The following is a 15,400-nucleotide window of genomic DNA, read 5'->3' as shown; positions in this document are numbered from 1 at the left end:
ACCAGTATAATAACCGTCTCAACCAGCTTGGATGCCCACTTACACACCCTGCTGCTTATCCTCAAAACTCACCGATCTCCGTCCGCCCCTCTGCGCCTCAGGACGTGATCGGCGGCAACTGCCGCACGCTGGTGCTCTGCTGTCTGTCGCCGGCCGACACGGACGAGTCTCTGAACTCGCTGCAGTACGTACGTCTGCTGCCGGCCGTCATCAACCTGGTGACGTGTGGCGCCGTGCAGCGGCCGCTGCCTCCGTCCTCTGATCCGCCGCCGGCCGAGCAGGCGGGCCCGGCGCGCCAGGTGCACCCGGTCCACCCTCTGAGACACCCGCTGCAGGCGGCCTCCCCGCGGCCCGACGGCAAACCACCGCCGGCCGGCTGGGCGCAGGGCGGGTACAGCGCCGCGCCCGGGTACGGGCCGGAGCTGGACGCGCCGCCGGCGGTCGGCTGGGGCCCGGCCGGCCCCGCTGCCCCTCCGGCGGGGTACGGAGCGGGCTACGGGCCGGGGTTCGGCGGACAGAGACGGCTCAGCTCGGCGCAGCAGAGGCTCAGCGGCCATGGAGCGGTGATGAGCCCGGCTCAGCAGATGGTGGGCGGACAGACCCAGCAGGTGATGAGTCCCACCCAGCCGGCCATGAACCAGAACCAGCACATGATGGCTGTGAACCAGCCGGTGGTGAACCACAGCCCGGCGCTGATCAACGCGAACCAGCAGATCATGAACCAGAACCAGGCGCTGATGACACACAGCCAGCAGGAGCAGATGATGCTGAACCAAAATCAGCAGCTGCTCAGCCCGAACCAGATGGGGCTGAACCAAACCATGAACCAGAACCACCAGATGAACCTGAACCAGATGAACCAGCCGCTGTCTCCGCTGAACCAGCCGCTGATGAACCAGAGTCACGCTCACAGTCAGAGTCTGGCGGTGCAGCAGTCGCTGAACCCGTCGCTCAGCCAGTCGTTCCCGGCCCTGGCCCACCCGCTGTCTGCCGCCACCCCCGGCCACCTGCTCAGTCAGACGGTGCCGTCGTTCGGCTCCCACCAGAACCTATCTCTGAGCCAGCCGCCGCGGCCGGCCGGCGGCGGGCACCTCAGCCACCAGTCGGCGCTGGTGCACCCGTACCACCACCAGGCGTCGCCGGCCGGCCGGCTGGCCGGGCTCGGCTACACGGCCAGCCCGCCGCTCACCAGTCTGACCGAGCTCAGCTGCCAGCGCGCCGCGCTGCTCCACGAGAACGCGCTGGTCGACCTCTACCAGCGGCTGCATGTGCTCGAGATGCACCAGCTGGCGGCGGCGCAGCAGGCGGCGCTGGCGGCCCAGGCCCCGCCGCCGAACACACGCTCCGAGCCCGAGCCCGAGAAACAGGACGACCAGCTCTTCCAGTGAGTGAACGGGAGAGATTGGGGGACGGGGAGGGAATAGTCTCATTGAGCTGTGGCTGACCTGTGAGGTAGGCGCTTCATTGCCCAATGAAGCGCCTACCTCACAGGTCAGCCACAGCTCAGGGCCTTTCATCCATGAAAGGCCCCAGGGCCTTTCATGGATAGGCATCAAATCGACCAGCTTTGTTGTTGTTGTTGTTTTTTTTTTTGCTTTTTCTTCGTTGAAGTGTCTGAAGATTTATCGCGTTTATCTGCCGTTTGTGTTATATGCCTCAACTTTCACTTATTTTCTGCACGGTTTTAATAACTGGTTCTGTTTTTCTATTTATCGTGCCTGTCCCACACGGTGCCCCGTCTGTCAGTGTTCTAAAATTGGATTTTGGTTGGGTGTGCTGATGAAAAAAAAATCCTACGATGAGAAAAAAAGAAAGTAAATAACTGAACTATTTTTGAAAAATGTTGTAGGTAATGCTAATTTTTATGTCCACTGATAAACCAGGATTTCATGTCAGGATCTTGACAGGGTGTGAAACAAAAGGATGTGGGTCCATCAACTGTCAAGTGACATGTAAACTGGCTGTTCGAATACATGAAACCTTTTTCAGAGATGAAGTAAAGTCAGTCATTCATATTTTAGGGATGAAAATATTTTCCCCATCAGGTGTGAGTTGCCACCAAAAAATCTGAAAAATGGTACACTGCCGTCTGTAGACCGCGCCGTTTGCTCGCCGTTCGTCTGACCTCTGGCCGCCGTCTGTCAGGCTGGAGTTTGCCGCCGACCAGTACCGCCGTCTGGTGGCCGGCGCCGAGAGGCTGCTCCGCCAGCTGGCCGGCCGCGGCGCCGTGGACGGCGAACAGAACGGACTCATCCAGCAGTGGATGTGCAGGAAGCAGGAGACCGAGGAGTGTCTGCGCCAGGAGCAGGAGGCGGGCAGCGAGCTGCGCCCGCCGGACAGCGCGGAGAGCGACACGGACACGGACGCGCCGGCGGCGCAGAGGGCGCCCGCGCACGGCGCCGGCACGAACAACGGTGGGTCAACGGGGAACGACTGCCGACCTAACCGTATCAGAGAGGGATGCTTAAATAATCGAAACTGGACACTGCATCTCGCAGAGTTGGTACCATTCCGCACTTTGAATGGTGAAACAAATTCAGCTTATGTTATTCCTGAAAGTTTCAACTAGCTACGGTCTCGAACTCAGCATGTCCTACCGCCCCTAGCCCACATCGCAGCTCGTTTATAAGCTGTAACCTCACCATGATCCCACCGCTGACCTCCCCTGACCCTCCACCGACAGTTTCTGGCGGCGCCGTGTCCCGTCTGCCGGCCTCCGAGCTGGACGGTCTGAGTGAGTCCCTGAGCTCGGCTCTCCGGCTGGGAGACAGGCCGGGAGCGCTGGACACCACACCCGCCGGTGAGTATTCGGGAGAGAGGGCGGGGGAGGAGGGTACGCAGGACAACTATCTTCATCACTGAATGTCTTGTCGAGAGAGGAGGGGGCAGTGGCCGATGACAGTTAAATAATTTGTCAGTCTTTTGAGACCAACTTGTCCGTTTATCGCGGTCGTCTTAGGTGCGTTCCGTGTGTTTACATTTGCCAGTGCAAAGTACACAGTAGGGCCAGGACAGCAGAGGGCCATTGTTCTTCATGAGTCTGCCGTTATAATCGCCGTTTTTATCCCATGGCTCAAGTATCTGCGCCGCATGACGGTAATCTTCGGCTGATGATACAGCGGTGAGATTTGCGCGTCTGGTCCTCGACTTGTGATAGCTGGCAGTTTATACGCTTGTAAAAGCTGCTTTCCTTTGCGATATGTGAATTAACGGTGGACGGCGACATTTGATACGACGAGTCTTTGTTGTGGCGTATGGCAGTGAACGCTCTGCTTGATTTGAAAATTTGTCGCCGTTACGCCCTGAAAAGCCGAGGTGCTCTGCACGGTGTTGTAGACATCCGCGCGTAACTTAATTGCTCAATGATAGCCTCCGATTACCTCCGATTATTCAATATTGTAATCTCCATCAATATTATAATCTCCAATATCCGCTAAGTTTGTAATTCATTTCGTCTCAACTCTCAATTCTTATGTACTCCGTGCATGTAGTTGCCATATGCCTCGGTACGTCAGCCAGTTTATTTGTGTCGTGTATCTGTAGACGTTTCCCTATTCTGTTCTCTGTTGCTCGGACTCAACATTGCTCCATGAAAGTGATCGTCGACGTCAAAGTTACGTTTTTTTTTCAATATGTTATCGTCAAATATGCAGGCACCCAACCCGAATGAATCTCGTCGAATCTTTCGCCACCGTTATCGAATCTTCGTCATCGAATCTAACAAATTCCGTTTATGATTTGGTGAGCGCTGTTCACTTTTCGGTTAAAAATATTTTATACCGTCGTAGTAGTGTCTTACGGCTGTGAATGAATAATGATAAATGTATAGTAGGTGTTTATTTCAAACACTTATTCCCACATACGAATAGCACATTTTTACATCGTTTTTCATAAGTTAAGTCACTGAAAACCTCATTTATCATTTAACTTTTGTGTACAGTCTCTGCTACATCTCGTTCGATGAAAGTTGACGATTTCATTCATTTTTTAAACCGTTAAACATGCTAAACATTACATCATGTCTTCATGTAAATAAATCATAAAATTACCAAACTTCGCTCGATTGCTAATTGTACGCTTCCCATAACATTCAGCATCACGATTCAGGTTGGAGTTGGATACTTGGTGATGATGGTATTGGTAAAAAAAACGACCCAACGCCCCCGATGGCCGAAGGAGCCGCAGAATGCATGATCTTACCTTGCAGCTGGCAGTGTAAAGTCTCCATCTGATCTCCCGGCACTATCAGATTGGTTATCGACACGAGGGCAAGACTGTAATTAACAGTTCCTTGTCAAGCATCTGTACTTTGCTCTATCAACGAAATATCGTAACAACACTACGAATATGATATCATTTACCGGCTTAGCGTTCTTAACCACGTCAACGGGCAGCACATATCACTCCAGCTGCCGCCTATCCCACTCACCAGTCAAGCACCGATGACGTACGCCAACGACGTCACTAATGATGTCTCATGACGTCCAATCACGCTCTGACACCATTGCTAACGTCTGATCACGTGTGTATGACCGTCGACTGTTGCGTGTAGGCGATTTTGGAGACGGCTCGGCCGATGTGCGCCAGCTGGTCCTGCATCTTACCCAGCTGACACTTGAGGTCGAGCACGGCGTGCCGGAGCTCCACCAGCTGGTCGGGCGCCCCGCCGCCGTCCCCCTCATCCTCATCCTCTCCATCTTTCCCGTCCGTCTCCCCTTCTTCGCCGCCGCCCTCAGGATCGGCATCCTCGGGTCGGAGGGGGACTCGTTTGGCGCCGGCTGGCGCGGTGTCCTTGTCACTGGATATGCCGCTGCTCTCGGCGCTGTCGGTGCTATCCTTTCCGGCGTCCTTGTCCCCCCGGCGCGGTCCGTCCGTCTCCGTCTCCTGGAAGTCTTCGCTGCCCGGCTCGATGGGCTGGTCCCAGCTGTCGTGGTGTTTGATGATGACGATGCGCGCGGCCTGCCGCAGCAGGCCGGGCCACTGGGCCAGCCATTGACGCAGCTGTTCAGTGCCCTTGGTGCGCTGCGCCGCGTACCCGCCCTCCTTGCCGGGGAACATGACCCGCCAGCGGTGGCGCCAGCCGAGCTGCGGTCCCGGCACCACGTGCCAGCTGGCCGCCAGCCGGCCCTCGGGCAGCATGCCGAGCAGGGTGATGTTAACGGAGGGCAGGATCCGCCACAGACAGCTGCGCCGCCGGTACCGCTGGTGGCGCTCGAACAGGTGCGCGAACTCGATGTACTTTTTGTGCAGCTTGATCTCGGCCTTGGCGGCCATGTCGCGCGTGTCGTTGACGGCCATACCGACCATAGCGTTCATGGTGATGATGAGCATGAAGAAGATGAAGAGCAGGTAGATGGCGTAGCCGCCCTTGCTTCCGTGCAGCTGCGTCGGGTCGTAGTTCAACTCGCCGATCGACATCACCACCGTGGTGAAGAAGGCGCTGGTCATGGTGTCGAAGCGGCCGTCGAACTCGTCCGGTTTGTCGCAGAACAGGACGAAGAAGCTGCTGGTGAAGGCGAACGTGATGGCCGTGTAGACCATCATGAACACGGAGAGGGTGCGGATCAGCGTCACGAACAGCATCACGTGCATGGAGGCGAACTCGGCGCGGCCGAACATGAACAGCAGCTCGGTCCACGAGGCGAGCAGGCAGGCGGCGGCCACCTGACGCAGCTGCTCGAACGTCAGCACGTCCGTGCACAGACAGGCGATGGCGGTGGAGGTACAGAACCACGTGATGACGTTCTCCGGGCCGCGCAGGTACGGCATCACGCCGAGCACCCACATCTTGATCGTCTCGCGCAGGTCGATGTACACACAGGTGAAGGCCACGATGAAGAATGTGATGGATTCCAGCGGCATGTTGAAGTAGGTGACGTTGAAGTCGATGCCCGCAGAGCCGCGGCGGTTCGGCGGGACGACGTCAGACGTGTTGAAGAACCCCATGTCGTTGCTGATTAGGGCACTGTCGGTGATGTTTTCTGCACGCCGCTTGTCCACAACGGCGAACAGAAACACGTTGAAGCTGACGACAAACACGAAGAAGATGATGATGTCGATCACGTACAGCGGCGAGATCATCTTCCACTTGAGGTTGAGAAAACTCTGGCAGAGTGGGTGCAGAAATAGCTGGTCGCGCGTGGCCTCGACTTCGATGCTGTTGAGCAGACGGGTCTCCATGCAGCTTACGTAAGAGCTCTCGTCGTCGTCGAGCAGGCACGGGTTGAACAGCGAGTAGTCGAACTGTATGGCGCGTCCACTCCAGCCGAGCGGTCGCACCAGGCGCAGCGACCGGTCGAACGCCGTCTCCAGTGCCTGCGGAAAGTCCTTGAGCAGGTGTTTGAGCGCCGTGCGGCCACCCTTGTTGCGTATGTCGGCGCGCGCGCCGGCCTCCAGCAGCAGGATCGTGTTGCGCCGGTTCTTCTGCCGCAGCGCGCAGTGCAGCGCCGTGTCGCCGGCCGCGTCCTGCGCGTCGATGAGCGTGCCGGGCGCGCTCAGCAGCAGCTGCAGCACCTCGCCGGGCGTGTCGGCGGCGGCGGCCACGTGCAGCGGCGTGCGCTGCGCCCAGTCGCGCTCGGACGCGTCGGCGCCGTGGTCGAGCAGGGCGCGCACCAGCTCGGCCTTACCGTCTCGGGCCGCCCGGTGCAGTAGCGTCTCCATACGCGCGCCCTTGTCTCTGTGCTCGGTGTGCCAGAAGGCGTAGTTGTCGGCGCCAGCCTCCGGGTCGCGTATGCTCCAACTGTTGTCGTGACGGAAGCGCGGGCCCTTCGATGGATTTAGAAATTTTATTGTTTTCTCTTTGCGCGAGGAGGGTAGCGATCTGGGCGTGCGGATGTGCGGCGCGGTGACACGCAGGTTGGGATCGGCACCTCGCTGCAGCAGACTGAGCGTGTCCACCGCCTCCTGGCCGAGCACAGCCCGCTGCAGCTGGTCGTGCAGCTGCTGCGGCGAGCTGCGTGTGCGCCGCACCGGCTCGGCCCGCCGCCGGCTGCGAGAGCGCACCCGGCCCCCACCGCCGGCTCGCGGCGAGCGCTGCATGCCCCGGAACGCCGTGAAGTTCGCTGTCTCAGCTGTGGCTGCTTGCCCACTGTCCACTGTATCAGTTGTGACTGCTTGCCCACTGTCCACTGTCTCAGCAGCGTCCTGACGCCGCGGCTCCAGGACTATCACAGAATTTTGGCGACGCTGGCCGTTCATGCTCGCGGCTCTCCCGGACGCCGCTCGGCACGGGTATCGTGTCAGACGCGGCACAGCCACTCGACTGAGCGCAGCGCCGAGCTCAGGTCGGCCCGCTCCGCGCGCTTATCGTGACGCAGCGGCCCGCCGCGGACCTTTCGGAAATGTTCCGCCGCGTGCCGGCCCACTTGAGCCGCCGGTGGCCGGTGGGCGGCTGGGAAGAGCAGCTTTGAGTTTGAGTTGTCCACCGGTGAGCTCCACCGTGACTTATAGTTGTTCAAGCACTGTCATTGAGTTATGTGCACGAACTCTCCGAGATCAAGTATCCAGACGGGCCCGCTGCCCAGACCTGTTGCCCGCGCCGTCACCGGAGAGGTGATCACTGGTTATGCTCCTCCCCGGCGACGTCTCGGGCTGTTCTGTCCCAGACCGGTGGTGTAAGGATCGTCCCCCTCTGTCTTCTATCTCACTGACCGGCACAGTCGACCCCAGCTCCTGACTACTGTCAGATGATCGCGGGGCGCCGGTCTTGCGCGGCTCGGGGGCGTCAGGGGTGGATGACGGATGACAGGAACCATGAGTGTAGTGAGTGTGGGGGTGACTATTATAGTGATTAAGATTCTCAGCCCTCCCCCCCCCCCCCCCCCCCAACACACACAGACGCACGCACATAGCCACTACGTTAGTGACATGGTCAGTCCATATCGGTTATGTTTCATGATATTGTGTGTTTGACGGCATCTAACTTCCACAGAGCTATTGACCACTGACTCTTTAAACACAATATTCAGCTTTAATGATCATTGAAATTTTGAAATCGTTTGAAAAAAATGTATTAGACTCCTGCACAAATGCTGTGCTGCGACTGAATGAGTTTGCATTGCCTCTGTCTCAGTTTCAGACTTTGTTTCGGTGCTCATTTCTTCCTTTGCTCCGTGATATCATGCGCTCTGTCGCACGTCCGTACGTGTTTCTTTATTATTAATTTAAAGCTCACGGAACTATTTGTATCTCTTATCCCAGTTCTTTGTGTGGCAGACACAGGGCTTATCCTGGTCGAGATTGTGTGAGTTTGTCCTCAATCTCACAGCCGACAAGATAATACGGAGTCATGCGTCTGTCATGTCCCGACTTATCGGTTTAGATGGTAGTGTATCGGACTATTTATCGGTATCCAGTCAATTATCTTGCGTTAAGGAGACAAACAGGTGGTACTGCATATTTCGAACCGCTCGGCTGTGATCCTGACATCAGAACCTCTAAACGCCTTCTCATGGTATGCCACTTCTTGTAAGTTACGTCCTCCGTCTCAATCGACTCAGTCATCTGATCCTATCATCCTCTGCGCCGCTCCTGCGCTGTGTTGGCCGACTTTGCCCTGTCAGGGTTGACTGGATCTATATCTCCTGACCACCGCCTACCAGTTTTCACTGACCCCTCTCTCCCTTTCCCTTCTGACGACGCCCCTCTCCCTCTCTGTGCCCGGCAGCTGTGATCGGTGAGCCGGCTGATGCGTCCACACCACACGAGGCAGCCTCTGCCGCCCGGACCGCCGCCGACCCGCCCCAGAGCAGGGTACAGCAGGTGGACGCAGCGCTGGTGGGCAAGGTAGGACAGACAGTCAGTGATTTAGCTTAGCAGTGATCTCCACTGCATAGGTATTTGGTATCCTAATGTTGTTCTTACTTTTGCATGATTATCAGTAATTGCAATGTGCCAAGGCCTGTGACTTGTAAGAAGTCCCTTTCTTCTGAAAGCGCATGGCTGATGCTTGTCCTGTATGCTATCATTCTTTCTTTCTAGTGTCTCTATTCTCGGTGTGTAGCGGGGTGTTCTCCTGTTCTCTCTATGTGTTCCTGTCTTCAGGTGTATCGCGGTCTCTCACACCTCTCTCCCTGTCTCACTACTGTCACCTCTCTGTCCCCAGGAGGCCCCACCCCGACCCCCCGCGGACGGCGGTCCCACCGTCCACGGCTCGGCCGATCTCCCGGAGCGGGGAGAGGACCAGCGCCGCTCGGGCGTCTCCACGGACAGGGAGACGCAGCCGAAAGCGGCCCTCGAGCGCAGCAGGTCCTCGGGAGCCACAGTGGCGGGACACCAGGTGAGGGGCGTCTCGGGGTGCTGGGAGATGTCAGGGGAACTGGGGAGAAGGGGACACCGGTCAGCGGTGCCTCTGGTACGTCGGCTGTGTGGACGCTTTGAATGCACCTGATGGTTACCGCTTGCATACGGATCTTAGATAAATTTAATATGTTGGAGTTTTTTACCCAACCATCTAAGTGAGAATCAATAATTTCAATAATTAGGAAAGCACATAGCTAGTTCAAGAAGGCAATATTTAGATATGTTAGTAGCTCAGGCCTTGCTCAGGCCTTGGTCAGGTTGGTCAGGCCTTCTCGCTGTTTCAAGCGTGTTTACCGTCGAACCCCCGTTCTGTACCTCAGTAAGTCACCGTGTCTGTGTGATTGTCAGGGTGGCGGCGGCGCCCGGCCACGTTCACCCTCCTCGTCCTCCGACCCCTACCAGCGGCGCCGGAGACAGGCGTGCACTGAGGAGGACCTCAGGTAGGCGGGGTGTGCGGGGTGGTGGGCTGACTGATGGAGAGAACAGGGTGAGATGTCCAATTGAATATCAGGGTCGCAAAGACTGGACCGTAAGTTCAGTGTAGAAACTGTAAAGATGTCTTTGTGTATCAATGTTCATTGTTCACTCGTAATGCATCTCTCATGACGAATATGTTACGTGTTCTTTGTTGTTGTTGTTTTTTATCGCACAGTGTTCTGTTGATAGGTTTCGCGTAATCTCGCTCGTCTTCCACTCCCTCCCTCTTACTCACTCACTCACCCACTCACCCACTCACTCACTCGCTCACTCACTCACTCACTCACTCACTCACTCACTCACTCACCCACTTGCCCTTCCCCTCTACCCTACGCACAGAGTTCTGCGCGATTCGGACGGCTTGGAGGCGCTCAGGGAGCAGGTCACAGGCGGTACGGACACCACCGCTCCGTCACAGGCGGGAGCGGCACCCGAGCCGCCGGAGCCGGCAGCCGCGCCGGCCGCCGACACGGTAGGTGGCGCCGCCGGGCGAGTGGAGCTGAAGCTGACCGTCTCAAGGGGAGGGGGAGGGGCTGTGGGTTGTAGGTTGTACTGCGAATATATGAAGGTAAATATAACATGCTCTGGAAGCGATAGGTGAACTATGGATGAAGTGTTTTGTGCAATGATTTGCTTTCTGTTCTGTCGTGCGACGCTGGGTAAATGGTAACTCGATTCTGACCGATGCCTAGCTTTGGTCTTGTAAACAGAGAAGTGCCACGTGTGATCTGACCAGCTTTTTCAAAACGAAGATGTCTGACTTGACATGATCATTCTGTCTCTTGCCTCTCTCCTGTCTGTCTCCCGCCTCCCTCTGACTGGACTCTAACCTTTGTGACCCCTCCCTTGTCTACCTCTGGCCTGAACCTTGTGACCTTCGTCCCCAGTCTGTAGAGCCGACCGACCTCTGACCTGACCGCTGTGCCTCCCCTCCCCAGCCGGTGGAGCCGCCCGACCCGGACGCTGACTCGGAGCCGGCTAGGCCCGCGCCCGATGACCCCGCGTCCATCCGCCGTGAGATCCAGCTGCTCAGGGAGTGCCGCGAGTCGCTGCACAACCAGCGGAGACGGATCAACTCCAAACTGCACCAGGTGAGGGATAAGGGGAGGAGGAGCAGGTCTAGCCTAGGATGGGAGGGTTTAGGACGGGAAGGGGTAGGAAAGGTCGTAACTCGTAATGCTCGTGGGATGAACCGTAAAGCGAGGAATGAGGCATGTCAGCTCTGCAAAACAATAGGACTGGGTGGTATCGAAAAGGAGAGCGAGATAGGTCCAACCTCGTTCGTATGTAAGTGTCGTAAGCTGGCAAGGTCGTTTCTCGTTACATGTGTATAATGTACCTATATTCCATTTCAAAAATGTTAGGTGTCTTCTCAAATATCAACAGTAGTCTCATTTTCATCTATAGCCATGACAGTGACCTCCCCCCCCCCCCCCGGGTCACAGGGTCGTCAACTGGACGCGGCCGAGACGCGCCGGCTACTCGAGCTCGACGAGGCCATGCACGCCGTGGACGAGGTGCTCGAGCACAAGGCGTGTCGGCTGGCGGGCGGCGCGGCGCCAGAGGACGGCCGCCGGCTGCTGCTCAACCAGCGCCAGCTGATGCCCCGCCTGCTGGGACTGGCCGCCGTCGAGCTGCGGCTCCTCTACTGCAGGACCTTTCAGAGACTGGTGGATCAGCGTATTGATGGGCGGGAGAAGGACCTGGCCGTGGCTGATTTGGATGTGAGTGACTAGTGAGGAGGCGGAGTGGAGGGGAGGGTAGAGAGGAAGCATGAAGTGCTGAAGACTAGCAAGAGTGGACAACGGGGAAGTCAGGGAGGAAGGTTCAAAGGTGGATGCTTTGCTGCTGCATAATGTGCTGGATTTAAGTAAGCTTACTCTGGCTCGGGGAAGCAGTGAATGAGAGATTAATTTGTTTATCGGGCTTCTCTCTTGCCGTCGCAGTTTTGTCCCTCGCCTTACATCGTCCCATCTCGTTTTCAGGCGCAGACGGAGGAGCAGGTGCGCGGCCTGAAGCGGCTCCAGCGAATGGTTCACGACCTGATGCGCGAGCGCAGCCACTACCGGCGGCAGCGGGACGAGCTGCGGCGGCGGCTGCACGGTCCGCGCGGCTCGGGCCACGCGCCGCTGGCGGCCGCCGCGCCGCCCCCGCCCCCGCCGGCGGCCGCCGCCCACGGCATGGCGCTGGACCCGGCGGCGGCGGCGGCGGCCGTACAGCCGGCACCCCTGGTTCACAGCCGGGCGCCGAGCGACGCCAGCAGCGCGCCAGGTACGCCGGAGGAAGGGACAGAGACGAGTGATACGGTTCGGTCTGGCCAGAACGGGACGGATAGTCTGCGGTGTTTGGCTTTCATTCGACCACTCGATGCAATTTATTGTATAATTTGTGTTCGATAGTGTCTGAACGAGAATCGTTCGCGTCGAGTTCTGCCCATTTACATGCCGCTCGACAGGTTTGTGTGCTCCTTTCAAACACTGTTGTGTATCAGTTGAGTTTGACTGTCCCTGTGAGCTGGTTGTCCGTCGTTGTTTTGGTGGCCGCCTGGCCGTCTGTGATCTGCCTTTCCAATAAGGCTCCTAAAGTATCGAGTTGCGTCGATACACTTTACGGAAAGTGAAACTACGGGGTGCCCGTGTCTTTGGCGCGTGACACGGGTCTGGCTATTCGGGCTTGCGGTCTCTTGGGGCAGGGGATGGACAACCGCGGAAAATAAAATGAGATAGGTGGTGGGGGCATTTTAGTGTCAGTACGTGCGATAAATATCGTCTATTTTCCTTTCCATTCATCCGTCATTTTCATCGTGATTTGCGCTTGGGCTTCCTACCAACACCTTACAGAGAGATTAAAGCTAAGAATGCATACATACGTGTCTACGTACGTAGGTAGTGGGTGTGCCTACATGTGTATATGTAGGTTTGTCACATCACGGCTTGTCCATGTGCATTCTGAACGCTTTGCATCGCACCTGCACGCCTTTTACCGTGTATAACCCCACCTCCCGGCTCCACCCCACAGAGCCGGTACTGGCGCCCACGTCTGCGCCGAACCGGCTGCGTCAGATGCTACTGTCGGGTCTCAGCCGGCCGGCGACGTCGGCGCCCGCCGCGCGCGTCACACGACAGCGAAATCGGATCATCATTCAGTCGGCGTCGCAGTCGGCCGAGAAACGCACCAAGCGGTGACGATCTACCGGCGTCAGGTGGGCGACCGAGGGCTGCGCGCCGGGCGGGCGGGCGACCGAGGGTCTCGCGCCGGGCGGGAGGGAAAGGCGGGGTCTGGGGAGCACTGGGATATGGTGTCGTTTGGAGATGGGCTGTCTTGCCGGGGTGGTCGTTTGCACCTTGATATGCCGTGGAGGGATGGAGTACGCTCAAACGGAGCAGTTTTCTGTTGGTGCTCACGTGCCATGTGACGCTGGCTCTGGTACGCCCTTTCCTCTCCGTACGTTCAGAGGAGGGGTGTCCGAACTGGGTAGGTACTTGCCACAAGGGAGGGACTGGTTCGGACGGCAGTAACCCGGACTCGCCTGGTGGAAGTGTTTGGCGTGCCTCCCAATCAGAGCTACTGGGAGTGACTGGAACGGGCTGGTCCATACACAAACGGTATTGGTCCTCCCCATCCCCTTACTCAGCTGGAACCGATAGAGTCATCACTCTTTTAAGCCTGAAACAGACTCTTTCCGCAGTCAGGAAATCGCATGCGAGAGCCTATTCAAATACATGGAAGCACGCTCGCATCAAGCGCACGCACCTCTCGCAAGCGATTGATGCGAGAAGAATTACAATGTATTTGAATAGGCTCTCGCATGCGATTTCCTGAACGCGGAAAGAGTCTGTTTCAGCCTTAACGCGCTATTTTATGTGCTTAATCGCTACATACCATTGGCTGGAGATTATGCCTCTTTTAACGTTATCATAACGAAAGGAGGCTTCACTTTCACATGATTCTGTACCTTCTTTGGTGAAAATGCACAAGTGCCCTTCATCAGAAAGAGCACAAAACACGGTGGTCTGCCATTGCTTTTTTACATCTGGACCGCGATTATCCATCAGTGCATCGCCTGCATGGCTGCTCCTAGATTCCGGCGTGGTAAGCGCTCCGAATACTCATCAGTAGCGTCACTTGAGAGCTATGTGTTTTACGTTTTGCTTTTAAATTTGGGTTTTGTGTTTTATTTTTCGGAATTACTTATCGTGACCTTTTGTATTGCCTTTCGCGTTATGTCAATTGTACCATGAGGCATATTCGGTTCATTCTTCGCATCGTTCGTATCTGGACTTTGCACTCATCAACACGCGTCGTTGTCTTTAATTATCGTCCGATGGGCACTGGGCTGTTGGCATCACACCACAGGAAGCTGTCATTATTTTTACATGTTGCCCGGTTTTCCGAGGCATCCGTCACCTAATACTCAATAAAATGTCGATAACGCGATGTTATTCATTGATTGCGCTGAGTATGTAAGAGCAGTCTCGATGGTAAGAGCGTGTGTGAGACAGGCGAGCTTATTGCCGTGTGAGCTTTTTGCTGATGTCTGGCCTCTGGAGTACTCTTCGTCGTATTTGCCGATTAATACTCCGATCTTATTGTGACGATCGAAATGTTTTAGACTTGTATTATTCTGTATTGTTGCGATCGCATACGAACCGTTTTGCTACAAAGTGATGAATTGCAAGAACTGTGCCTGGTAAAGTTACATTCTAATGCATAGATAGCTGTGTAGTTTGGTGAGCCTTTCCTTGGACTAACGCTGTGATAAAATGTGCCTCGACTGAGCCGCGACTTGCCTTGATTGGCGGTTTGTTTTCGCTGTGGGGGTCTTCCAGCCTACCTGTCTGTGTGAAGGAAGCTGGCCGCCGCTAAAGTCATTGCGTTTGGCCACGTTAACCACTTTGTGTATAACTCTCGTGTGTGTAACCAGTACTGCCATTTGGGGAGACCGCGTCGCGTCGGCTCGTTACTCTGTGAATATGTAATCTCAACACGAAACTCACTGTTCGAACGTCTGTGATGCCTTGTGCCGCTCCTTCGCTCTGTGATGCTGGCCTCTTTCGTCATACTCATCGTCATCATTGGCAGCATACGGAACAGCATGTTCATCCCTCGCCATCCATCATGTTTGCCATCCTCGTATCCAGTGTTCAATACATTCACATGGAACTGCTACGTCTTTTTTGTGAAGATGATGTGACAAACAGTGTAGCATACTTTGATAAGTAGATGCCAGTTCGTTTCGTCAGTGCACAAACTGAGTTTCCACTAAGCAGCAAGGGCAGTAAGCGGCTTTAAGTCCTTGGTAGATGCATATCTAACGAGCGCAACGTGCCTGGTGTCGTAATGCTATTTCCCTGGATGATGAGGCCGGGGAATTCAAACCAGTTGATTGGCTCGTCGGCTCATTTCCTGTCAAACTGCTATTTAAATAAATCATTAAAATAGTGCGTAAAAGGCCCTGGCCATTGATGTCACAGTAAATGTTTGATGAGCTTCCTCTCATGTGGAATTGATTTAACCCTTCTCCGTCTCATATCTGACCTGGCCCTTCTCATGCCTAACCGGACCATGGTATTGGTTCCTTTTGCTGCCCTGCTTCTCCCGCTGCCTAGCCTGACCAGCCCTC

The 15,400-nt window shown here is 56.1% G+C and overlaps 1 protein-coding gene across 1 annotated transcript in view; it reads left to right on the top strand.

Moving 5' to 3' along the window:
• Window positions 1-13,012, top strand: part of LOC122392954 — a 31,705-nt gene extending 18,693 nt beyond the window's left edge. Inside the window, exons 8-18 of the mRNA XM_043388343.1 lie at window positions 102-1,384; window positions 2,146-2,414; window positions 2,684-2,800; window positions 8,666-8,784; window positions 9,104-9,277; window positions 9,649-9,740; window positions 10,117-10,195; window positions 10,716-10,868; window positions 11,223-11,501; window positions 11,763-12,048; window positions 12,796-13,012. Of these exons, the coding sequence (XP_043244278.1) occupies window positions 102-1,384; window positions 2,146-2,414; window positions 2,684-2,800; window positions 8,666-8,784; window positions 9,104-9,277; window positions 9,649-9,740; window positions 10,117-10,195; window positions 10,716-10,868; window positions 11,223-11,501; window positions 11,763-12,048; window positions 12,796-12,962 (3,018 nt within the window). The 3' untranslated portion in view covers window positions 12,963-13,012. The remainder of the gene's footprint in view (window positions 1-101; window positions 1,385-2,145; window positions 2,415-2,683; window positions 2,801-8,665; window positions 8,785-9,103; window positions 9,278-9,648; window positions 9,741-10,116; window positions 10,196-10,715; window positions 10,869-11,222; window positions 11,502-11,762; window positions 12,049-12,795) is intronic.
• Window positions 13,013-15,400: the final 2,388 nt, after the last annotated feature.

The sequence above is a fragment of the Amphibalanus amphitrite genome, unplaced genomic scaffold, assembly GCF_019059575.1.
Source record: "Amphibalanus amphitrite isolate SeventyFive unplaced genomic scaffold, NRLGWU_Aamphi_draft 000509F_arrow, whole genome shotgun sequence".
NCBI classification, from domain to species: Eukaryota; Metazoa; Arthropoda; class Thecostraca; order Balanomorpha; family Balanidae; genus Amphibalanus; species Amphibalanus amphitrite.
The sequence above is the reverse complement of the archived record's forward strand: the minus strand, read 5'-3'. Positions and strand labels throughout refer to the sequence as shown.